At 40.9% G+C, this 26,499-nt stretch overlaps 1 protein-coding gene across 3 annotated transcripts in view; it reads left to right on the top strand.

The window, feature by feature from the left end:
* The window catches only part of MRPS31 (mitochondrial ribosomal protein S31), a 56,499-nt gene that overhangs the window by 22,791 nt on the left and 7,209 nt on the right, over positions 1-26,499 (top strand). The window contains exons 1-6 of one of the 3 annotated variants that reach the window (XM_025996855.2): positions 2,440-3,256; positions 7,705-7,989; positions 16,042-16,200; positions 17,347-17,484; positions 21,095-21,174; positions 25,316-25,459. In XM_025996855.2, coding sequence (XP_025852640.2) covers positions 3,132-3,256; positions 7,705-7,989; positions 16,042-16,200; positions 17,347-17,484; positions 21,095-21,174; positions 25,316-25,459 — 931 coding nt within the window. In that variant the 5' untranslated portion in view covers positions 2,440-3,131. Of the gene's footprint in view, positions 1-2,423; positions 3,257-7,704; positions 7,990-16,041; positions 16,201-17,346; positions 17,485-21,094; positions 21,175-25,315; positions 25,460-26,499 lie in introns of those variants that run through there. The other 2 variants (XM_072720090.1, XM_025996856.2) reach the window with 2 other exon arrangements.

Genomic DNA, 26,499 nt, shown 5'->3' with positions numbered 1-26,499 from the left:
CTAACTGCTTTAGTTATCTGTTTTGTTGAAGTCAGGTTTGCTATCATTTATATACAATAAAATTCATGCATTTTAGGTGTACAAGCCTGTGAGTTTTGGGAAGTGTGAAAGGCCATGATCCCCACCAGAGCCAAGATATAGAGTATTTCAATAAATTCAAAAAGTTCCCTTACGGGAAGCCTGGGTGGTTCAGTGGTTGTGTGTCTGCCTTGGGCTTGGGTTGTGATCCCAGGGTCCTGGGATCGAGGGCTGAGTCCAGCTCCTTGCAGGGAGCCTGCTTCTTCCTCTGTCTGTGTCTCTGCCTGTCTTTCAGTGTCTCTCATGAATGAATACAATCTTTTTTTTTTTTTTAAGGTTTTATTTATGTATTCATGAGAGACACAGAGAGAGAGAGAGGCAGAGGCACAGGCAGAGGGAGAAGCAGGCTCCATGCTGGGAGCCCGACGTGGGATCTGATCCTGGGTCTCCAGGATCACGCCCTGGGCCGAAGGCGGGCGCCAAACTGCTGCGCCACCCAGGGATCCCTCCTGGTAACTTTTGAGCTGACTTCTGTCCCTATAGCTTTACCTTTTTCACATTGTTATGTAAGCGGAATCATACAGTGTATGGTCTCTTCGGTCTGGCTCTGTTCACTGAGCCTAGTGATTTAAACGTTCATCCAGAGTAATAGTCTGATTATTACTTTGACTATTGTATCAATTGTTGTGCCCAAGATCGCGAATCCGAGAAACCACCGGGGAGCCGACACCGATGCAAGCGCACGAGGGTTTATTAACAAGCCCGAGCTTGGGTCCAAGTGCGCCCGACACCGCGGAGCAGGGACTTGGACCCCGAGGGGGGTTACAGGTGGGTTTTTATGGGCTGGTCTAGGGGATTTTTAGAAGAGGTGGAGGAATTTCTTAAGCTCTGTTTTCATTCCAATATGGGACTTTCTGTCTCTGTCAAGGGCGTTCTGTGGTTTTTCCTGTAAAGTTCAGCTCTTCTTCCCAGGGGCCTGAGATGGCTGTACTTGTGCTAACGCTAAACTTGAGGTGGAGTGGCCTTAATTTTCTCGGCCTCCCCAATTATAACACTTTTTCTTTACGTGTGTTCTAAGTGGATACAGAGTCATGAATAGCTAAATAAGCCAAATCATCATTGCAGTGTTTCTCAAAGTTTTGTCTGAAGACCATCTGCACCATAATCACCTGGGTGCTTGTTAAAGGCTCAGGTTCAGATCTTCTGGGCTACTCAGTAATGTGTGTCAGGTGTCCACACATGACTTTTACACATTAGTAAGATCATAAACCATCGGCTATTCTGGGATGAACAAGAATATCTGTTAAATGTTCTGAGTTTGAGTCTAACTCTGCCATTGATTAGCTGCAGGAACTTGAGTGAATTAAATAAACTCTCTGCACCGACTTTTTTCCTTTGTACTTGGAAATAATTTATTCACAAAATATTTTTGAGCATCTATCGTATGACAGGCACGGTCCTAGGAACTAGAATCGCGGCAGTGAATAAGACAAAGTCCATCCCTTCATGGAAAACACATTCTGTCGGAGTGAGGTAACAAGTACCGAGGCACATGGATATGAGGGAAATTTCCCTTAGTGGATCTGTGGAAAATGGATCAAGATCTTGACCCAAGAGGGTACCTTAGTTAAGATTCGATCTCGACACCTGGTCACAAGGAAACCCAAAAACACACTTAAACAAGATGGAAGTGGCCCCGCCCCGCCCCGCCCCGGCCCCCGTGACTGTCCGGGGGAGGTGGTAGGGCAGGTGGCGCGGCGTCCTTCGCAGCTCTGAAATCCCTCGTCTCTCCAGTCCCCAGCTCCTCCGGCTCCTATAGTCTCGTCTGTATTCCAACTAAGAGGAAGGGGGAGAAGTTTGTGCGGAATGTCTGCCCATTTTTTAAGGGCACATCACTTCCATTCACATTCCGTTGGCTGGATGCAGAGGTCCGGGCCCGCAGGCAGGCGGGGAACAGGGCGTCCGGCGGCCCCGGGGAGCGAGGCCTCCGGAGGAGGAGGCGGCCGGCGGCCGGTAGAGCGGCGATCCGTGGCGGGGCGCGACCGGGTGGTGCGGGAGGCTGTCTCCACCGGGCTAGCCAGAGGGCCTCTTCTGGAGCAGGACGGCGGAGGGTGCCCGGGGTGGGCGTGGGCCTGGGCTCAGGTCCCGGTCCCGCGCGGGTGGCCGGGGTCCTGCGCGCCGCCCGGGTCAGCGGGACTCGGCTGTGCGTCCTCTCCCTCCGCCCCTCCCCCGCTCGTCACGGCCCCAGGGCCCCGGAGCCAGCCCTGCCCCGGGCCGCGCTCCGCCGCGAGCCCGCCTCTCCCGGTCCCGCGGCCCCGCCCCCTGGCTCGCGGTTTCTGTCAATGAATGAATAAAGTCTTTAAAAAATATATACATTTTACTTGAAAAATTAAAAAAAAAAAAAAAAGACAGAAACGCGCAGGGCCGCCCGGGTGGCTGAGTGGTTTGCCCGGCGCCCGCCTCGGCCGCGCCCCAGGGCCCGGAGCCGCGCCGCGGTCCCTGCACCGAGCCCGCTTCTCCCTCGGCCTGTGTCTCTGTCACTCTCTCGAACACATAAAATCTTTATTAGAAAAGAAAAGAAAAAGGGACCCAACCTTTAAAAAAAAAAAGAAAAGAACCAAGGCTGAAAAGAAATCTGATCTATCGGGCAGCACGTCCTATGATGACTTTTCTCTTTACCTCGGTGGCCACAGATCGTTTTGGGAATGCGGCGGAGGCTGTGAGTCCCGCCGCCACAGGGCCCCGCGGAGGGCTCCCGGCGTCCCGCCGCCCGCCCCAAGGCGGCACCCGCCCAGCCGACCGCTCCGTCCACCTGCCCCTGTGGCGAGGCGGTCCCGCGTCCCGGCCCGTCGGAGCCGACCTCCACATCCGGTCCGCCCGGGCCCCTACAGTCGCCGGGAGGCGGCTGACTGGGCCCGCCCCGGCAAGCCCGGAACTCAGTTCCCGACTCCTGTTGCACTTCGGAACGAGAAGGGAGGAACGCGCCGGGCTGCGGAACGGAAGGGGGAGCGGGGGACGGGCTTGGAGGGGGCGCCGCTCCGCGCTGCTCCGCGCTGCTCCGCGCTGCTCCGCGCTGCCCCGCGCTGCCTCCTAGGTCGCTGCGTTTCTTGGCGATGCTTCCGAGGGTCTCCGCCGTCCGCCCGCTGCGCCCGCTGTCCTGCTTCCCTCTCTGCTCTGGAGGCCCCGAGGTGCCGGCGGCTGCGACTGTGCTCCTCGGTGCTCCGCACGGGACGGCCAGGTACGGCGCTTCGGCGCTGTGGGCCCTGCCCGGCTTCGGGCAAGCCCCGGCCCGCCTCGGGGCTCTCGGGGCTCTCGGGGCTCGTTCTCCGGCCTCCTGGGTTCCGTGTCACAGCCCGAGGGGCCTGAGAGGCGGTTGCTTTAAATTTGATGAAAGGGAAACCCCAGGGAGGTGAGAGGACTTGCCCAAGGGCACGCCGTGAGAAACGGAGCTACGGGCGCAGGCCGGTGCGCCCCTCCCGCGCCTCCTGTCGTTCAGCCCGGGGTCCAGAAGCAAAGTCGTCTTCTTTATTCCGTTTTTATTTACTCGTCCATCTCGCTTCCCAAGACTGCTGGCCTCGCTCCCGCGCCCCGTGTGCGCTTGGGCCCGCGCCCCACCCCGCCGGGGGGGTCCGCCGTCGGCTGCCGGTCGCCGCGCCCGCAGCTCCGGGGCAGCTGCCGGGGGAGCCGGCCGGGGCTGCTGGCCGCCGCAGGAGACGTTCAGGGTGTCCTTTCTGCAAAACGGGCCCCAAGGGTTGCAGCTAGCACCGGGGCCAGTCGTTATCCGTCCTCCGCGTTGCTGCTTCTCCCCAGAGAACCCTCAGCGGGGTAGGAAGCTGATTCCGTGGCGTCTGGTCCATCCAGAACCGTTTGGGGCCAGCGTGGTTGAGCGTAGCTGTCAGCACGTCGAAGCCGTAGGGTGGAAGAAGTGACTGGCTGGAGGGGGAAGCTGCACAGGGAGCGGTGATGGGACGGGACGAGTGAAATAGGGGAAGCGAGAGAATCAGTGTACCGTCAGCGTTACTGGGAGACCGACGAGCAGCCTCGAGAACACGTTTTAAGTTGGGCATAGTTTTCAGAATTCCAGGTATCTGTTGGGGTAAGAAGCCCTTCCAGGGCAGAAAGGGGAACGGTGCGCAGCCGCAGAGGGAACTCCCGGGTGTGGTTTTGGGTATGCTGCGTTTGAAGTGCCGAGGAGCTGCTCTAAGTGGAAACAAGCCCCGATGGGAGGTCATGACTGAAATCTTATTTTTTTAGTGTCACGGATTTACTGCCTATACATGATTTTCCTGAAATAAATAGAGATTACGTTCTGTGGCCCCGTGGCAGTCCTAGAAGGAGACATTGAAGGATGGAAGGTTATATGTGAGATCCATTCTCCTGATTGCTACCTTTTGTTGTAATATCTTTAATACTAACTTAACTTTCACATGTGAGATAATACAGCATTTTCCTAAATCAAACTGTATCATGTATTGAATGATAGTATGAAGAAGATCCTGTGCACTGATTATAAGGGTACTTACTAGTTAGGCGATTGGTTTTCCATTCTGAGTGTTAAATCCAGATTTGATAGCCTCTGACATTTTTATGAGCAGATCAAATAGTTTGTTTCAGTATTCTTGGAAATAGCCATTTTGTCTTTCATTAAAGGGTCCCTAGTCTGATACTGCTATTGGCTAGCTTTGAGAACTTGATATAATAAGTAACCCAGGGTCTGATGTAGGGTCCTGAGATGAGTTGTATCAGAATCACCTGGCATTTTGATTAAATGCAGGTCCTTGGGCCGCATTCCAACCTAGCAACTAAGAATCTCAGGAATATATTTTATTTATTTTTAAAGACTTTATTTATTCATGAGAGACACACAGAGAGAGGCAGAGACACAGGCAGAGGGAGAAGCAGGCTCCCTGCGGGGAGCCTGATGTGGGACTCATCCCGGGATCATGACCTGAGCCAAAGGCAGACACTAAACCACTGAGCCACCCAGATGCCCCTCAGGAATATATTTTAAATAAATGAGCACCCTGCATAATTCATATGATCCCTAAAGTTTAAAAACCACTGATTTAACCTCTTTGAGCATCAATTTCTTCTATATTACAGAAGTAGTAAAACCTGTCCTATAAGATTGTAAGGATTAAATGACATACATAACATGACTTCTCAGATGGGGTGCTCTCATGGGCAGTATCAGAATTACTTGGAAACTTATTAGAAATGCAAACAGTTGAGCTCCTCCTCAAAGCTACTGAGTCAGAATTCCTTGGCGGCACCACAGAACCTGTTGGTTTTTTTGAAAAAAAATCCTCTGGGTCATTCTTACACATATTGAAGTTTGAGAAACAGTACTTTAGCCTGTTCACTTCAGAAAGATAGGGACCAAGAAATTCTTATTTACTAATGTATTGTCAATGTGTAATATAGTGCCCAGCACAGAGTAAATACTCATTGCATTTAATGAATGACTTTTTATGCGTTATACCTTCTTAATCTAACACATTCATTATCTTTTTGAGTTCTTCAGTATCAGGGCACCTGGGCGGTGCAGTCAGTTAAACGTCTCTTAACATGGGCTCAGGTCATGATCTCAGGGTTGTAAGATCGAGTCCCACGTGAGGTTCCGTCCTCAGTGCTGGTCTGCTTGGGATTCTTTCTCCCTCTTCCCTCCTGCTCATCCTTACACTCTCTCTATTTCTTAAATAAATAAATACATCTTTAAAAAAAAAAGTTCAATATCAAGTATCAAAAGATTTTTAACACCACAAAATAAAATTAATAAAAAATAATAAAATTACTTAGGTTTGGTAAATCTAAGTTTGCATGAATTTGAAATAGGTATAATCATTTGTGTTGTTCTTTTTCACAAATGTATCTAATGAAGAAAGCAGAAAGTAGCTATTGAATATCCTTTTTACTGGTCCATTTTAGATTAGCTTACAAATAGTGATTTGTTAAATGACATGTAGCTCAATGAGAAAGTTGATCAGATCAGAGTAATAGTCATGTTTTTTAAAAGAAATTTTTCTTTATGAATAGAAATTTCTTTACTTTTATACTCTTTAAAGAGGTATTATTATATCATGTTAAGAGCAGAGACTTGTGGGGCACCCAGGTGGTTCAGGTGGCTAAGTGTCTGCCTTTAACTCAGGTCATGATCCCACAGTCCTGGGATCAAACCCTATGTTGCGTTGGGCTCCCAGCTCAGCAGGGAGCCTCTTCTCCCTCTGCCTGCTGCTCCCCCTGCTTGTGCGCGCGCGTGCTCTCTCTGTCAAATAAATAATAAAATCTTAAAAGAAAAAGAGCAAGGATTTGGCAGTCAGTTTGGGGTTTGAACATAATAAATTGAAATTTATTAATGGTTTTGCAACTTTTTTTTAATGAGTTCATATCTTTTATCAACCTATGAACAATTGTTGTTCAATTGAACATATGAACCTATGAATTGCTTTGTTGAAGCAATAGGTCAGACAACATTTGTCACAATAATGTCTGTCAAAGTGGCCAACCATAAAAACTCCAGCACCATATTCATCTGAAGGGCATTCCTGACAAAGGTGACTGATTTTGCCATTCTCATCCACCTTATAGTATTTTAGGACAGCTAACTTAAATCTTCTTTCTCTTATGCTTATTCTTCTTGGGAGTGACGTAAGACTTCTTCCTTTTCTTAGCATCACCATGAAGTCTCAACCCGAGATGAAGAGTGGGCTCATTTTGAATTTTGTGTCAGAGAAAGTACGTCCATATTCCAGTTGCTTGCGAGCAAAGATCAGTCTCTGCTCATCAGGAGGAATTCCTTCCTTATCCTGGATCTTGGCCTTTACATTTTCTCTCACTTTTTTTTTTTTTAAATAAGATTTATTTATTAATTTGAGAGAGAGAGAGAGAGTGTGTGTGTGTGTGTGTGTGTGTGTGTGTGGCATGAGCTGGGGGAGAAACAGAGGGATAGGAAGAAGCAGGGAGCCCAAGGGGGCTGGATCCCAGGACTCTGAGATCATGGCCTGAACTGATTAACCAACTGAGCCACCCAGGTGCCCCAGCCCTTACATTTTCTATTGTATCTGAAGTTTCTATTGTATCTGGAGAGTGATGGTCTTCACCATAAGGATTTTCACGAAAATCTATATCTTGGTAGCATTTCCACCTCAGATGGCAGATCAGAAAGTTTCGACCTCTTTTAAATGTCACAGAATGCAGAGAAAATGATCTTTGTATCAAACCCTGAGATAAATGGAGGGAGGCAGTGAATAGGAGTACCAGCAGCCCCAGGCCTCACCCAGCTACCTCAAGAACCAGGTGATCAGTCAGCCTCAGCACACCTGTAACCCATTTGTGACTCAGGAACATGTCTTAGGCCTTAGTGAGTGCAGAGCTACATGACCAGTCACTTCACTTCTCTGGTTTCTACTTTCCTTATCTACACAGTGAGGATAATACTTACCTTATGGAATTGATGTGGGTTTGAGGAAATGTACGTAAATATGTTGCACTAGACCTGGCACATAGTACATATTCAGTAAATGTTACATTGCTGTCATTATTATAGTTGCGGACAATAATGATAAAAAGCAAAAAGGAAGGGTGTGAATTGGAAAATTTTAAAAACATAGTAGCAGTGTTTTGAATCCTTGCCTTATTATTTTGCATTGTATTTTTCATTTTTTTTCCTTTAATGCTTCTTTCTAGGACAAAAAATAATGTCCAAAGATACTTTGGCACTAACAACACAATTTGTAGCAAGAAAGATGAGCAGCCTGCTTCAATGCATGAGATTTCCAAGGAAACGGAGAGCCAAGAGAGTGTAAAGGAGAATACCAAAAAAGATTTGTTAGATATTATTAAAGGCATGAAAATTGAATTAAGCACAGTAAATGTACAAACAACCAAGCCATCCAGCACAAGACAACTTAAAAGTGTGGAAGCTACAATCAACAGGCTTCAAAAAGCTCCAGGAGATGCCCCAAAGAAGAGGTAAAATGAATTGAATTTCAATTCAGTAATTTTTGAAACTCTTTTTTTCTTTTAGGAAAAAAAAAAATGAAGTTAGAGGACCTGAAGATGCTGCATGAAGACTATCAGTCTGTAAACACAGAGACTCTAACACTTACTTGAGAGATACTGTTACCCCCTGTATCAAAATAGGAAGGGTAGAGGTGTCTAACTGGTTCAGTGGGCAGAGCATGCAACTCTTGATGTTGGGGTTGTGAGTTCAAGCCCCATGTTGGGCTCCACATTGGGCATGGAGACTACTTAAAAAGGGCGGGGGGGGGGGGGAGAAAAAATTCTTTTAAATAAGTAAATAAATTGGAAGGGGACATCTGCAATCTAGAGCGGAAAAGAGTCATGATCTAATTAAGAATTCCACATGCTTTCTTACATAGTCATCAGTGTAATTAACTGCCTTTTAATTGCCTCTTTAAACTGTTAATTATCAAATCATTTATATCCTGATTTGAAGGTCGTGTTGTGTCTCTGAAGGACTTGTTTATTTGAAATTTCCATTTTAAAAAGTCCACCTAGGATTTAACCATATTGGTTACAACTGTTTTATATGACTTCCTTTGACCAGTAATTATCAGTGCTCTCAGCTTATGTGGTTTCCTCAAAATATTGTAATTACTTGTGCTTGTCAAAAGAGTATTACATTTTGCCGATTCTAAGTGCAATCAATAATATTTCAGTACTGTGTTGTAGTTTAAATGACAGTGTTTAGTTGGGTTTTTATTAAGATTTTATTTATTTATTCATGATAGACACAGAGAGGGCAGAGACACAGGCAGAAGGAGAAGCAGTCTCCCTGCTGGGAGCCCAATGTGGGACTCCACAGGATCATACCCTGAGCCGAAGGCAGACACTCAACCGCTGAGCCACCCAGGCGTTCCATCTGTGACTTCTCTTAGCAGAATCAACAGATAATGTAGATTGCTGTTTTTCAGAATGACTTAATATTTTTGTGAAACTTCTTGGTTTCTATATTGTATCACATTGTATCAAAACTACCTCTGGAAAGCATAATTGAGTGGTAGAGAATAAGCTAATTCACATAGTGAGTGCCCATCCATAGGTACCTCCTCCTCTATTTATTTATTTATTTTTAAGTAATCTTTACAGTGTGGGGCTCAAACCCACAGCCCTGAGATCAAGAGTCAGATGTTCTTCTAACTGATCGAGCCAGGTGCAAATAAAACAAAAACATTATATAAAAGTATGTAGAATTAAATGATAAAAACACATATATAAATACTTATCAAGAGTTTTATTTTAAGCTTCCAGACCTGTTTGTGACTCAATGTGGTTTTTATTATAATTATGTAATTTAATTATGTAAAATGAATTGAATGTTTTGCAAAGACTCAGAAACGGAAATTTTAAAAATTCCTTTCCAGGGATGCCTGGATGACTCAGTGGTTGAGCATCTACCTTCGGCTTGGTACAGGGATCAAGTCCTGCATCAGGCTTCCTGCAGGGAGCCTGCTTCTCCCTCTATCTGTGTTTCTGCATCTCTCTGTGTGTCTCATGAATAAATAAATAAAATCTTTAAAAATAATAAGAATTCCTTTCCAATTAGGTATGAAGAGATAAGCAGAAAAATGTAAGAAAATTCTGTACTCAGAATTCTTTGTTAAACATTTTTAAGTTCTTGGTCTGTGTTTCCACTTTAAAGAAACCAAAATTGGAACTCTTGAAGGATGTAGTATGGGTGCAGTGTATATATAAAAGATGTTTGTTGGAACTTCTACTCAAAGAAGGGCTTTGGCCTCGCATGAAAAGATTGGTGAATGAGATATGTTTCTTTTAAAAATGTATCTTTTAGGGTTTCCTGGATGGCACAGTTGGTGGAGTGTCAGACTCTTGGTTTCAACTCAGGCCATGATATAGTGGTTCTGAGATCCAGCCCCACGATGGTCTCTGTACTCAGCATGGAGTCTGCTTGTCCCTCTCTTTTTATTCTTCCTACACACACATACTTTCTCACTTTGTCTCTCAAATAAATAAATCTTTTTTAAAAAAGGTTTTATTTATTTATACACAAGAGACAAAGAGAAGCAGAGACATAGGCAGAGATGCTCAACCACTGAGCCACCCAGGTGCCCAAATCTTTTTTTTTTTTTTCCCCCTTTTTAATGTATCTTTTAGGAGCACTTGGCTGGCTCAGTCAGTGGAGCATGCAACACTTGATCTTGGGGTCATAAGTTTGAGCCCCACACTGGGCATAGACTTAATAAAAATTTTTTTATAAATGTATCTTTTAATGATTTTGTTCCCCACCCTCTTTTTTTTTTTTTTTTTTTTTTAAGGGAACCCAGATGCACAGATTTGGGTTAATCATCACCTTTGCTTTAGGACTGTGGTGGCTCCATGTATGCCCTGCTTTTAGTTTTTTTTTTTAATTTTTATTTTACATTGAATGGCCATTGATACAGTTAGTGTGGCTACATGACAGTTACTGTAAGACTTAGTGGCATAAAACAACGATTTTTTATGCTCATGGATTCTATGGGTTATTTTGGAAAAACACAGTGGAGAAGGCTAATTCTGCTCTATTCTGCCCTCACTCTGAAGACTTGGAAGTCCAGTGGCTGGAATCATCTGAGGGTTTGCTCATTCATAGCTTTGAGGGTTGCAGCTGGCTGTTAGCTAAGATCTTAGTCAGGACTGTTACCAGAAACACCTACATGTGGCCTCTGTGTGGCCTGGGCTTTCTCAGTACATGGCAGTGGGGCTCCAGCGGCTAGTGGACCAAAAGAAAGTGAGCCAAAGGAGTTTGTATTTTTATGATATAGCCTTGGAATCAGGGTGGACACTGCCACTCATTTCCTGTTTCATATTGATTTCTGAGGGGACTTGCTTTTTTATCACAGCAACTGCCAGAACCATTCACAAAAATATGATGTCATCAAAAGGAATGCAGTAGTCTAGGGTCAAAACTGTGAACCACCTTGACTTAGTAGTTCCCATGGTCGCTGAGAGATAGCTGTATTTCTCCAGGGTGCTCCAGGATGCCGTAGGGCACTGTTTGGGAACTTAAGTCCTACTCTACATTGAGCTCCCTGTGCAAGGCTGTGAGACCACACCCAGAAGTTTTTAGAATTCCTGTTATCTGTTTATAGGCTCTCTGAGGTACCATTTTAAATCTTTCTAAGATTTTGGGGTGCCTGACAGGCGCTTTTGGTAGAGTATGTAATTCTTGATCTCAGGATTGTGAATTTGAGCCCCACATTTGTTGTAGAGATTACTTAAAAATAAATCTTTGAAAAAAATAAATCTAAGATTTTAACAAAGGGTTTTATAGTGATGCCTGTGGCTTTATCGTTAGACCATGTTTTCCTGACATTGCCCTGAATTTGATCACTGTTCAGAAGCCATTTCTAAATTTTAGCATCATTTGCTGAGAATGAGAAATGTTTTATTTTTGATCCCGCCAGTCTTGACTCCTTTATATGATACAGTTCTTTCTTATCTCTTCTCATATTTTACCATCGGCAACTAAGAAGCCAGGAGGCACCTTCTATACTGGAAGTCTCCTTTTACTGGCTCACCCAATTCACTGAGTATATTAACTATTTTTTACATTACTTCAAGCAACAGGGTTGCTAAATAGAAGTCCCCTTTCCTGCAGCTTCCAGTAATATTGGTTTTCCCAAAGTTCTCCCTCATAGCAGCTTTGAGGGCCCTCAGGCTCTAAGTCTCTTTGAGGCCAGAGGCTCTCGAGAATACTTCCCTCAAGGTCTTTCCAATTTCTACCCACTGCCCAATACCCAAATTTATCCCATACATATTGTTTTTTTTGTTACAGTAGCACCCAACTTCCAGACCCTAAAATCTGTTCCAATTACATGTTGCTGCGTAACAAACCATCCCGAGGCTTGGGTAGAGTGTGGCAGAGGTAGCTATGTCTGCCCCACTCTGCACTAGGGAGGGCCTGTGCACGGTGGTGGTTTGCTCACTTACATTCCAGTGGCTGATGCTGGCCTTTGGCTGAGGCTGTCTTTGGGGCTCTCCATAATCTGCTAGCTGAGTTCTATGGACAGACATCTCAAAAGAGAGCCAAACAAAAGCTGTGTCACTTTATATGACCTAGGCTCACAAGTCACAGTGAGTCATCTCTATCATTTTGTTCTTGGAGGCAGTCACAAAGGTTCCCCTGGTTTTAAGGGGAGGGGACATGGATTCCCTCTCTCGGGGATTTGGCAAGGTTTTGGAAGAGTTTGTGGGACCAGAAATATGCTGTCTCTGTTTTCTAAAAATAGAATCTGCCACACCTGTTAACCTGATGACTGCTGATGTCTGATGTACTGAAGGGAACAATACCATGATAAAATTGACCCCTGATTGCATTCAGATTGGGAAAACTATAGGTACCTATGCTTCCTTGAGTGCAGTTACTCCTATAACTGCATTCCATTGTAGGGACCCTGGAAACTGTGGCCTTGTTATAAGAGCTCACCAATTCCTGTGGGGCACTAAACCAAACAGCTCCCGTGCCTGCATGGTGTGGATCTTCTGTCCTAACTTTTGGATGGCATGTACAGTGTCATCCACATGAGTGCTGACCTGAGATTACTCTGCCAGCCTACTGTTGTTCTGTCCTTTATCTTCTGAATAGACTGGGCCAGGCATGTTTGTGGTAGTCCTGTGAGTCTGAATTTGTTGTAGAACCTAACAAGACCCATGGTGAGTACAGCAATGACCAAAATTTCTAGCTCCTACTTTATTTTAACTAAGCAACTACCTGTTCTGATTATCCAATAAGAAGGTTTCAGCTAGTTATTAATTGATGAATCCATGAGTTGAAATTTAGATTATTTCTAGCTTTTCATTAGTATAAAATAATGCTATGATTAACGTCTTTCATTCAGCAACTTTAGATTGTTGTTGTATCTCAGGCACTGTACAAGGAGATGGAGGTAGAACAGTGAACAAAACAGTCTCAAAAAAAGTAAAAAAAAAAAAAAAAAAAAAAAAGTCTCTACTTCTTACATAATAGCAGGGGAATCACAGGGTGGGAGAGAGTATATATACTCATACCACACAGACACAAAGGGATCCTGGAAGAATAGTGATTGAGCAAAGACCTGAAATAAAGGAGCGCTTAGGTTGCTCGGTTGGGTGTCCGGCTTTTGATTTCAGCTCAAGTCGTGATCTTGGGGTTGTGAGTTCAAGCCCTGCATCAGGCTTGGTACTGAGCATGGAGTCTGCTTGAGATTCTCTCTCAGCTACTTCTTCTGCCCGTCCCCCCACCAAGCATTCTCTCTAAAAAAAAAAAAAAAGGAGAGAGACCTGAAATAAAGTTATGGATAAAGCTATGCAGATATCTGAGAGGTGACTTGCCTTTCAGACACAAGGATGAAACTACTTAGGCCTTAAATTTGGAGTGTGTAGTATTTCTCAAATTCCATGTATGTATCTGCTTATTTTCTTTAGACAAATAGTCCTGGAAGTAGAATTGCTAGGTAAAAGGAGTTGCATTATATTTTGAGCTTTCTTCTTCTTCTTCTTCTTCTTTCTTCTTTCTTCTTTCTTCTTTCTTCTTCTTTCTTCTTCTTTCTTCTTCCTTCTTCTTCCTTCTTCTTCTTCTTCTTCTTCTTTCTTTTTTTTGAAGAGGGAAGGAGCACAAGCGCAAGTAAGGGAGAAGCAGAGGGAGAATGAGTGCACCTTGGGGCTCCTCCTCCTAACCCTGAGATCATAACCTGAGCCAAAATTAAGTCAGGTGCTCAACCAACTGAGCCAGCCAGCAGCATCCCTTAGTCTTTAGATATATGTGATCAAGTTGCCAAAAATTATGGTAATTTCTGTGTCACCTTAATAGTATCCTTCCCCTAATTAGAATTTTTTTTTCCAGGGGATCCCAGGGTGGCTCAGCAGTTTAGAGCCTGCCTTTGGCCCAGGGCGCCCTGGAGTCCCAGGATGGAGTCCCATGTCAGGCTCCCTGCATGGAGCCTGCTTCTCCCTCTGCCTGTGTCTCTGCCATTCTCTCTGTGTCTCTCATGAATAAATAAAATCTTTTAAAAAAAATTTTTTTTCCAAAATTGTGTATGTCATATAGTTCATTTTAAACAAGTTTAGCAAGTACAGAAGGGTATAAAATATGTTTTCATGAAATAGTCTGAATTATAGGACAGAATAGATTGTTAAAGGTTACTTTAAAGTTCTCATCACCTTTTAAAAATCTATGTAGAAAGATCTCAGTATGTAAAGATTGTCTTATTTCAATGATGGAGGCTCCCTGAAAATTTTTATTAATTAGAACATTTCAAGTTATAAAGCCAGAAGCTATGATTACAAAGAACATCATCGTGATAAAATGCATGGCTCTAGAAAATGAATACTCATCTATATTCTTTGTATATTCTTTTTCTTTCTTTTTCTTCTTTGTATATTCTGATCAAATATGTATATTAAAATTTGAAAACAGACCTCTCAAGTAGTTTCTGTAAGTAATTTGAGGTAAAGTTCAGACCTTATTCATAGATAATAGTTTTGAAAGTAGCTCTTTTTTTTTTTTTAACAAATTGTAATATTCCCACTTTTATTCTCCCGTTTTTCTTCTTTAGCAATCAGATTTTAGAACTCTCCTATCTTAGGTAAAGTCCTTAAATCTTTATCCAACAACTTCAAGGATTTGGGAACTTTGATTTGCATATTAGACAACCGATCATTATGGATCATTATGTAGAAAGTCAAATATAGTAAACCATTAACTTGGATTCCACTCACTGAGGTAGCAGTTCTTTGTGAGAATATGTAAATAAGCTAGATAATTTCTTTTTACATCTGGCATATTTTTGCATTAATTTACCCTGATTACTGCCAAAGGAGCTTTTTTTTTACAGCTTTTTCTTATGGAAAATTTAAAACAATATCATGTTAATGAACCCCTTTGGACCTACAGAGTTTCAGTAACCAACATTTTGCCTTTCTTGTGTCATTTATATCTTTACCTACTTTCTATCTCTTGCTAGATCATGATGATGATTTATGGTTCTTTTTTTTTTTTCAGGTAAAATTTGCATACTTTGAAGCATGCACATCTTAGCTATAGGATTTTGTCAAATGGATATGATATGTCCATGTAGCCTCATGCTTATCAAGACACAGAGCATTTCTCATTTCTGTCTTCCTGTCAGTAGCCTTCTGCCTCACAACTATTCTGATTTTTTTTTCACCTTACATTAACTTTGCCTGTTCTAGAAGTTGATATAAATGGAATCATACAGTGCATACTTTTTTTTTTAATACAACTTTTCATTGTTTCATTCATGTTTTTGGTGTGAGCTGAGTACTGTTATATGGATTTATCATGATAGGTGAATAGATTTAGCTACTTTAATATTTGCTTGCAGTATATATAGTTTCTGAAATAAATTGGCATCTAATTTAAAAATCCAGTAAATTATAATAGCCATTTTTTTCTTTTCCTCACCCCTCTACTTTAATATATTGTTCTGAGTTAGTATTATGCTTCAACAAGTATCCATTAACTTCAGCTTTTAACATTTTAAAGTTTATATAAGGGGCGCCTTGGTGACTCAGTTAAGCATCTGCCTTCTGCTCAGGTCATGATCCTGGAGCCCCAGGATCCAGCCCCCCCACTCCAGCCCTATTGGGCTTCCTGCTCAGCAGGGAGTCTGCTTTTCTCCTCTGACCCTCCCCTATCTCATGCAAGCACACGCTCTCAATCTCTTTTTCAAATAAATGAGTCTTTTAAAATTCATATAAAACCAATATGTAGAGCTCCTGGGTGGCTCAGTGAATTGAATGTGTGGCTCTTGATCTTGGCTCAGGCCTCAGGGTCCTGAGTTTGAGCCCTACTTTAGGCTCCACCTTGTTTGTAGTACCTACTTAAAAAAAAAAAAAAAAAAAAAACTAATATTTTAAAATTCTTGATTTTGTCAGAAATGGTATTTTTTGAATGGCAAAAAAGCTTTCTCTGAAAAAATCATTTTACTGTACACTAAACTATTGGCATAATAAGTAATGCCTTTTTTTTTTTTTTAATTTGGTTTTCATTTTCTTTGTTAGAACCAAGTCCTTGAGTCCTGAGTTGGTAGCTGCTGCATCTGCTATTGCAGATTTTCTCCCTTTTGATAAGCAGACAACCAAGTCAGAGCTGCTCAGGCAGCTCCAGCAGCATGAAGAAGTCTCAAAGGCACAGAAAAATGGAGGAAGAGCGAAAATTAGGTTAGTGAATCAAATAGTTCTGTCTGTAATGCTAGTTTTTCAAAAGAGGCTCTTTTCATATGACTGGTGAGTAATGTACACAATATATTCATTTATATATATTTCTCCTAAATGGAATATTAGTAATTTGCTTTTTTAAGAAAATTCACATCTTGAGGTGTCTGGGTGGTGCAGTTTGTTGGTCCATGTTGTGGTTTTTGGCTCAGGTCTGATCTTAGGGTTGTGAGATCAAGTCCTATGTCAGACTTTGCACTCAGCAATGAGTCTGCTTTTGTTTCTCTAAAATAAATATGAATCTTTAAAAAGAAAAAAAAAGAAAAAGAAAACTCACATTTTAAGAAAGATTGCAGTTTTTAAAAGATCAATGGAGTTTGAACAGGGGTGCCTGGGTGGCTCAGTAAGTTGAGTGTCTCCCTCGGCTCATGTCATGATCCTGAGGTCCTGGGACTGAGCCTCGCATCTGGCTCTCTGCTCAGTGGGGAGCCTGTTTTCCCCTTTCCTTCTGCAGCTCTTCCTGCTTGTGCTCAGTCTCCCTCTGTCAAATGGATAAATGAAATCTTTTTTTAAAAAAATAAAAGATCAGTGGAATGGTTTAAATTTTTCCCACAAAGTTACACAATTTCATGTCCCTGAAAAAGACAGTAAATTCAGTAATGTTATTAAAAACAAATAACAGAACAAGACAGTTTACTGAGAAAATTAACTTTTTCCTATTAACTAATCTGATCTTATACACAGTATCATGATCATCTTCAGTCCTGTTTCCTTCACTTGTTTCTCTTATCCTTTTAGCTGGCACCTTCTCACTTAGCCTCTGATCTCATTACTTCATTCCAGGTTTGAAATTGATACACAACTTCAAATGTTTGATTCTTTTTCATAAGTGACACTGATATTTTAAATGAACATTTCTAAAGAACACCTTCAAAAGTTATGTTTCAAAAGGAAACAAATCTTAGTGGTCTATGGAATGTAAATGTTAATGTGTGACATATAATCTTTCATTTAAACATAACATTTTATAATGTATTAGTGCATGGAAGTGAAAAAAAAATGAATTAAGTGATATGAATCCCGTGTGCAAGAACGTTTATTACTATCCTGTAGCTACAATTTCTAACATACTTGACCTTTTTCTTATTTCAGTGTCAGTAACATAATATCAGACATGAAAGTTGCCAAATCTGCCACAATTAGAGCTAGTACAAGACCAGTGCATCAAATTCAGTTTGATGAAGGATCTGATGACTACATGAGCCAAAAGACCAGTGATGTTAAAAAAAGGTATTCAGGCTTTGCAGTCTGTTTGGTTTTGTTTAATTCTCTGTATATGTACTTTATTCTGTGCGTGTTATTGCTGATAGATATTTGAGCATTATGGATGCATTTTTTTTAATTTATTTTTTTTTATTTTTATTTATTTATGATAGTCAGAGAGAGAGAGAGAGAGAGAGAGAGAGGCAGAGACACAGGCAGAGGGAGAAGCAGGCTCCATGCACCGGGAGCCCGACATGGGATTCGATCCTGGGTCTCCAGGATCGTGCCCTGGGCCAAAGGCAGGCGCTAAACCGCTGCGCCACCCAGGGATCCCTATGGATGCATTTTTATCTGTCTTCACGCTTTGCATGTACCATTTCCTGTAAAGGAAAAGATGTTCTGGGTTTAGCAGTCTTATGCTTTTCTCTACCATTAATCAAATTAGGCCCTGCCTTCCATTTATCCATGATGAATAGAAGTCTCCTGATTTAGGATAAGTGGAGCTGATTGAATTCTGAACAAACAAACATTTTGTAAGAAGCATCATTTTCATCCTGATATGTATATAACAATGTATATTTATATAATCTTTATATCTGGGATCCCTGGGTGGCGCAGCGGTTTAGCGCCTGCCTTTGGCCCAGGGCGCGATCCTGGAGACCTAGGATCGAATCCCATGTCGGGCTCCCAGTGCATGGAGCCTGCTTCTCCCTCTGCCTGTGTCTCTGCCTCTCTCTCTCTCTCTGTGTGTGACTATCATAAATAAGTAAAAATTTAAAAAAATCTTTATATCTCTCTGTATAATTATCATTATTCATACCTTGGAGAAATAATCCACCATCAAAAAAAAAAAGAAAGGAAGACCTATTATAATACCTTAACGTGGTAAATTATTTGTAGCAATTTGAATTTGGTAATTTGCAGACTTAAAGATGTTAAGCCATGCCTTATGTAATTATTCTATGATAGAAAGCTGTCTGTATTTATAGAAAGTTTGTTTTCTCTCCTTTGAGGCCATGAAATGGTAGTTGAGAAGGGGGAACCAGATACTTAGTATATTTAGTATATTTAGTATGCTCTAATGCTCTAATAAAAACTTACATCATCTTTATAGAAGATGATGCTTACAGTTGGGAGTATTTTTAGTGTGTTATGTGTTCTGTGGATTTTAAGTATAATCCCAGCAACTTGAGTTAGCTCCTTTCAGAAGTTCAAGTACTAATATGTACAGGACAATTCTAAAAGATACTCAACAGTTAAAAATGAAGTCAAGAAGTTATAGCTGACTTAGGGAGATTATTTGAATTACTAGTTTAAAGTGATTTTATACCTATGACATATTATTGAATAAAGTAGAATGTGTACTTAGTGTTTTACTAAGATTCCTCAAGAATATTTAATTTCAGGGGTCCCTGGCTGACTCAGTCAGTAGAGGTGGGACTCAGGAAGTTGTGAGTTCAAGCCCCGTGTTGGCCGTAGAGCTTACTTAAAAAAAATTTTTTATTTGTCTTGTTTGAATTAGTCTTCTTTGAAATGATCCCATGTAGCTACATCAGAATGGTATATCATAATTTAATCCTTAATGATATTAGCTGTCATTAACAATTAGAAGGTGATGGGGCGCCTGGGTGGCTCAGTTGGTTAAGTGTCCATCTCTTCATTTCAGCTCAGGTCATGATCTCAGGGTTGTGAAATTGAGTCCCGCATGGGATCTGTGTTGGGCATGGAGCCTCCTTAAGATTCTGTCTCTCCCTCTGCCCCCACCCCCAACCCCCAATGCACATATCAAAAAAAAAAAAAAAGTTTTAAAAATTAGAAGGTGGCAAGGGAGAAGCTAAAAAATTAGGACAGGCGTTTATGTGCATATAATGACTGTGTTGAAAAGCTGGCTGAAGGACCCTAGAGTAAGGGGAAGCCGTGGTGAGATACCAGCGTATTCACTGTGCTTTGTTGTGGGACAGCCTGAGACGGTCTTGGCCTGAACTGATCACCACAAATGTACCCTGGGCTTATTCTTTCAGCAAGAGACAGAGAGGGGTGAGGCACAGGGCACTGACTGGAGTCATTCTGGCCTGCCTCAGAATCTTGGCACTGTGCCACTGACTAATTCTGGGACTGGGGCAACTTATATAGCCTTGTTGGTCTGTTTCCTTATCTATAAAATGCTAAAATTGAAGCCTAACTTAAATGGCTTTCTTGAGAAATAGGAAAGGAATGTGCCAACTATATATAGTAGATGCATAGCAAATGACTGTTCCCTTCGCTTCCTCTTTAGTACGTTCTAAAATTCCATACTTGACCAAATCATTCCCTCTTTACTGTGAGTTACCTTAATGTATCATCCTGTTTACCTGATGCAAAATGAGGGAGTGCAGGTGGGGAGAAGGATACAAAGCACTGAGAAGAGTTGGGGAGCATAAATACCTTTATTTAAGAATACTTGAGGATCCAGACACCTGGGTGGCTCAGCCATTGAGGCTTTCGCTCAGGGCATGACACTGGGGCCCTGGGATTGAGTCCCACATCAGGCTTCCTGTAGGGAGTCTGCTTCTCCCTCTGCCTGTGTCTCTCATGAATAAATAAATAAAATCATAAAAAAAAGAAAAAAATACTTGGGAGCCAGCTAGAGGAAAACTTAAGTGATTTAAGATCACTTTATCTAATTTCAATATGGTATTTAAATTTTTTCAGTTAATGTAATTTCATAGAAGAAAGTAATTTTGATTCAGAAGAGAATTCAAAATTATTTTAAAGTGAACTCTCCAGTTTTGCATTAGTTTTTAATCTACCAGTAAATTTATTCAAGTATGAATGTGAATTGATGCATAAAGCAGTTGATTAAAATACACAGGGAAAAGTTACCTATTAACTCCCTGACATTAATTTCAATAGTTAATTATAAATGTTATGTAAAAAAAGTTAATCATTATGTTAAAATTGCAGAATGAGTGCCTTATAAGTGGGAATGTTTTGATTTATCTATTCCATCTTTTATAATTATAGTTTGTAATTAAACAGGCAGTGTTTTCTACCCTTAAACTAAGACAAATGTTGGCTTTAACAGTTTATAATTTAGCATATTCTAATAGCTTTCTAATGTTGAGTTTTCTAAAACTTCAATATGAAATGGATCACATAAAAATTATAGCACATTAAGCTAATCTTTTCAGTTAGATATTTTGGAAATTAAGCTACTTAAACTGCTTTATTGTATCATGATGCAAAATTTCAAGTGCATTTGTTCCGGTTTTTAGTATCAGTTCTAAAGATCTGACAATTTAGTTAAAATGTCTGGTGTGAAAAAAATAAAAATAAAATGTCTGGTGTGGGTCAGTGGAATTTTTAAAAAATTCTATCCTAGTCTTTCATATAAAATTTTTTTCTTGGGGATCCTTGGATGGCTCAGTGGTTTAGTGCCTACCTTTGGCCCAGGGCACGATCCTGAAGTCCTGGAATCAAATGCCGCATCAGGCTCCCTACGTGAAGCCTGCTTCTCCCTCTGCCTGTGTCTCTGCCTGTCTCTCTCTGTGTGTCTTTCATGAATAAATAAATAAATGCAATCTTTTAAAAAAAATTTTTTTCTTAAATAATTTTTTCTTGGCAATGTATAAAAATTAAATTATTTTTTCTTTTTCAGTCTTAGGAAAAATATGCTCAAAGGGAAGAGACTTAATATTTTTGACCTTAAGGCAGTTACTGAAGAGACATCTGAAACAGGTTTGTTAAGAACACTATTTCTCAGGGATGCCTGGGAGGCTCAGCAGTTGAGCATCTGCCTTTTGCTCAGGGTGTGATCCCGGGGTCCAGGGATTGAGACCCACATTGGGTTCCCTGCAGGGAGCCTGCTTCTCCCTCTGCCTGTGTCTCTGCCATTCTCTCTCTGTCTCTCATGAATACATAAATAAATCTTTAAACAAACAAACATTATTTCTCAGGTGTAGAAACATCCCATCTTTCAAAAAAAAGTCCTTAATGTTTTGATTGCACAATGTCAGGTATTTTAATAATCCATCCTGTCATTGGCCTGGATCCTGGTTATGAATGTAGTTGTTGACATTGCTAGTCTTGGTCAGATTCCTCCCTTGAAATGTTGCATTCTGTGGGACAATAGGAGATAGGTACTGCCAACTTCATAAATCCAGAGCTATCCATTGGCTATTGATGTGGGTTCGAATATTAATGATCACCCCAGTTTGAAACTGTACTATTACAAAAGATAAACTGGGGTTTCTGCCCTAAGGCCGTTTGCTATCTAGAAGAGAAAATAGCATTTGTAGAAGTAACTTAATGAAGTGATTTAGTGATTGTGTAAGAGCTGGAAAGAAGAGCCTTCAAGAAATATATTTAGCGACCTATGTGTGTATGTTTTCACACAGAACCATGTTCTCTGTTCTTACCCCTTCTTTCTTTGGTAAGAAGTCAGATCCTTCATATTTCCCATTGTAAGTAATTAAAAGAGATAGGAAAGTGTCTTCTTCCTTGACATTAAATATGATTTACTGATTATTTATTTTTAAGATTTTATTTATTTATTCATGAGAGACACAGAGAGAGGCAGAGGGGGAAGCAGGGTCCATGCTGGGGGCCCGATGCAGGACTCGATCCCCAGACCGGGGATCATACCCTGAGCCAAAGGCAGACACTCAACCACTGAGCCACCCAGGCATCCCAATTTACTGATAATGTAAAATAAATGAGGAAACTCGATACAAATGGTCTTCAGTTTACAAGTGACTTTCATTTCCAAAGATTAGAAGTTATCTTTTTGGACTTCATAAAAATAATTTTATAATTAAGTTCTGAGGCTAGCCTCTAATGGCTCATATAATCTGTCAGTTACTTATATAAACATCTGGTTTTTCCCACTATTCAGCAAACTCCTAAATATTAGGGGCTGGATTTCACTGATTTTTGTATGCTTAGAAGCACCTAGCCAAATGGCTGACAGATCATAGCAATTATCTTAAATCATAAATGCCTTTTTTAAATAAATTGAGCTATAAAATATCTAGCCATAGAGGAAAGGAGTTAATTCAGTGTTTGTTCATTTAAACTGAAGATGAGGGACGCCTGGGTGGCTCAGTGGTTGAACATTCGTTTTTGGCTCGGCATGTGATACCAGGGTTCTGGGATCAAGTCCCACATTGGGCTCCCTACAGGGATCCTGCTTGTTCTTCTGCCTGTGTCTCTGACTCTCTGTGTCTCTCATGAATAAATAAAACATTTTTAAAAATAAAAAATAAACTGAAGGTGAAGCAAAGAGAACAACCCACCTTCTTTTATTGTGAAAATTACATTCTGTCCTGTACGATGGATAGGAAATACAAGGGCCACTTGACTGGCTTAGTCCTCAGAGCATGTAACTTTGGGTCTCAGGGTCATGGGTTCAAGCCCAACGGTTGGGTGTTGCGATTACCTTAAAGAAAAAAAAAAAGGAAATACAGAATGTGCATGCACGCATACACATACATATACATACACACATAGATGATTGTAACAAGCTTCATGAAAAAAAGCAAAACATGCAGTCATGGAGAATGGATCACCTCTTCCCTGTTAAAGTGGCAGCTGTTAAACTTACTTCAAAAAGGGAATTTATTTACAGGGCAGCTGCTATTATCTACCTAATGAACAGCTGAAAGAGACACTCAGATTCTTGAAGGAGCCAGCTTGCTTTTTTAAATCAGAAATCCTATTCCTAAAACTGAAATTAGCTGGCAAGGAAACACTGAAGTTTTATGTGTTTTATAAAACAATATAAAGTGATTGTACTCTAATAAAGTAGTACAAATTTATAAAATTTAATCTCACCTATGTGGCTTACTTGGGTAAGCATCCCATTCTTGGTTTCAGCTCAGGTCATGGTCATCTCAAGATTGTGGGATGGAGTGGAGTCTGCTTATCCCTCTCCCTCTGCTCCTCCCGCTGCTTGCTTTCTCTTTCTCACTCTCTTGAATAAATAAGTAAAGTCTTTTTAAAAAATTTACTCTAACAAAGATACTGAAGAATGTCTTTTGTTTCCAATAAGTACAGTACCACCTATGTACAAACAAATTTAGCATTTTTTCACAGCTATTTCATTACCACCTAAAACAATGCCTGATGTAGAGTTGGTATTGAGTAGTTACGTAATGATGGAATGAATGAGTTCTTCTCTCCCACGGTTCCCACATTTTGCTCCCCTCCAGGTTCCTACCACTCCTGCAAAGGATATAGTTGGAGACCTTCCTGCTTATCCTGGAGTAATCTAGAGCTGAGAGACAATATAGCTTTAGTGGAAGGAGTCTGATAGATGTGGATTATTCAAATAATAATTTCTGCCAGACTAACTTCTCTGAGTTCCCTTTTTCCATCTAGAAAATGGAGCTAATACATACTTCTGAAGGATTAAATGAGGTAATATAATTAAAGTGTCAGGCACCATGCCAGGAACACAGGGTACATTCAGTACCTCGCTGTAGCTATGAGCAGTAATGATGATGGTGGTGATGATCGTGGTCACAGAAAAGACATGAGTTGGTCAGTGTCCACTGAACAAATCTATAAACTGTGACTATAATCACTCAATTATTTTGCTGCTGTGATTACTCTTGTAGATGTGGCTAATTAAGTTAACTGATGTGATCTTTTCTCTCCCTCAGATGTCCTAGGGCCCACATGCTTAATTTACAGCAGTCAGTACATGGTCAGGCCTAGTCACACATGAACCTTCACATACAGGTCTGTGTGGACACATATATTTTCTTTGGGGGAAATATCTAGGAGTCAGATAGTTGTACACTAAATGTATTTATAACTTTTTTGAGAAACTGCCAAACTATTTTTCAAAGAGGTTGTTCCATTTTACATTCCTACTAGCAGTGCCTGGTGGAAATAGGATTCATTCTTGCAAGATGTCTTCAATTTCCAAAGCAAATAAATGATTGAAATGCAATATAATGGTGGTTATAACAGCTAACATTATATGAACTTACAGAGTTGGTAGTGAGGATCAAATGAACTAATGCATAAAAAGCATTAACACAGGGACGTCTGGGTGGCTCAGTGGTTGAGTGCCTTTGGCTCAGGGCATGATCCTGGGGTCAAGGGATTGAGTCTCCCCACAGGGAACCTGCTTCTCCCTCTGCCTATGTCTTTGCCTCCTTCTCTGTGTCTCTCATGAATAAATGGAAAAAAATCCTAAAAAAATAAAAAGCATTAACACAGAGTAAGTGCTCCATATTCATTAGTAGTATTGTCATTATTTTTATGTTAATTTGATATATTTGGTCTTTAATAGTAGAACATTGTGATTTATCTTGACAGACTAAAAATAAATAGGCTGAAGTTTAAATATCAAAGTCACATGTTATATAAAAAATATTCACATTTGTGGGGCCCCTGTGTGGTTCAGTCGGTAAAGCATCCAACTCTTGATTTTGGCTCAGATCTGTTCTCAGGGTTGTGAGATCTATGCTCAGCGGGGAGTCTGCTTGAGATTCTCTACTACCCCCCCTTCACTCATGTGCTTTCTCTCTCTAAAATAAATAAACCTTTTAAAAAAATATTTGCATTCATGAAAACATTCTTAAACAAAATATGCCTTTTTATTCCTTTCCAGTAGAGGGGGCAGTGAGACTTTAGAGATTGCTTGCCTAGCAGTGTAGTAAAACAAAAGGCTTGCAGTAATTGTCACTGTAGGCTTTTTATGTCATTTTTGTTTAGTTTTAGCTCTCAAGAGTGACCTTTCATCATATACTGTTTATTTCTAAGCCGCAGGGCCTGAAGTGTGTTACCAATTTGGAGTTAATTGTATTACATTAAAAAAAATAAAGATATATACATTGACTTGTGATGATTTGAAATGTTTCTATTATAGAGACTACACCTTCACTCTGGGATATAGAATTTGCTAAGCAGTTAGCTGCAGTAAATGAACAGCCGCTTCAGAATGGTTTTGCAGAAATGATCCAGTGGACGAAAGATGGGAAGCTATGGGAGTTTCCAATTAACAATGAAGCAGGTAGGTCTTAATTTCAGAGGTTTATAAAATTAAGTATGGAAAAAAAAATTCAGTATGGAGATGAAATCTGGCAGGTGTTCAGAGTCTAGATATTTTCATGAATTTTAGAGCCTTGTATAAACATCCTTGTGGTGTCTGAAAAGAAATTTAGTAATAATAAAGATTGTATTTATTTATTTGAGAGTGAGCACAAGCAGTGTAGAGGGGCAGAGGGAGAGGGAGAAGGAGACCAGCCGCTGAGGAGGGAGCCCACCATGGGGCTTGTTCCCAGGACCCTAAGATCATGACCTTAGCCAAAGGCAGATTAACTGACTGAGTCACCGATGCACCGCTAAGCATCCAGCTCTTGATCTCCACTCAGGTCTTGACGTCATGGTCATGAGCTCAAGCCCCATGTTGGGCTCTTTGCTGGTATAAAGACTACTTAAAAAAATAATACAAATTTTAAAAGGAAGTAAAATTATACAGCAGAAATGCATCATGAATTTTTACGTGACATGAAAGTATTGACTGGAAATAATGACAGTTTCCTAATTGCCGAGCAGGAGATTACCTGGAAAATCTTCTCTTATATTAAATCCTGAGTATGAGATCAAATTTCAATTTTGGAGAACATTACAACTCTGAACGTTTTATGCTTAGTTATCTTTTACTCATAAAACTGTTGCATTAAAGAGATGCAAGGTTCTCCTGCTTGAAAGCTACCTAAAGGAAAGATGTTAGAAGGCTTCAAAATTTTTTGGAACTCAGGCTGCATACATACCTACATTCTTTGAATTACTAGATGCTATTATCTACTTTCCTGAAGATTATTCTGGAGATGTTACCTCTTCCTCACTCAAAAGGGATATTGTATTACTGTGCTATTTATTTTATGCCATTTTTTATGTTATCATCAGCTAAACAGTTTAGGTATATTTTCAATTAGAAGAGATTCATGTACAGTTAGCTAGGAATTGTAAACACCTCACTAAGTCGTAGGAAAATGTAGTCCATATTTTAACCTTTGTAGTATTATGCTGTCACTGTAACATTTTATT

Source organism: Vulpes vulpes, chromosome 9 (assembly GCF_048418805.1).
Source record: "Vulpes vulpes isolate BD-2025 chromosome 9, VulVul3, whole genome shotgun sequence".
In the NCBI taxonomy this organism is placed as follows: Eukaryota; Metazoa; Chordata; class Mammalia; order Carnivora; family Canidae; genus Vulpes; species Vulpes vulpes.
The sequence above is the reverse complement of the archived record's forward strand: the minus strand, read 5'-3'. Positions and strand labels throughout refer to the sequence as shown.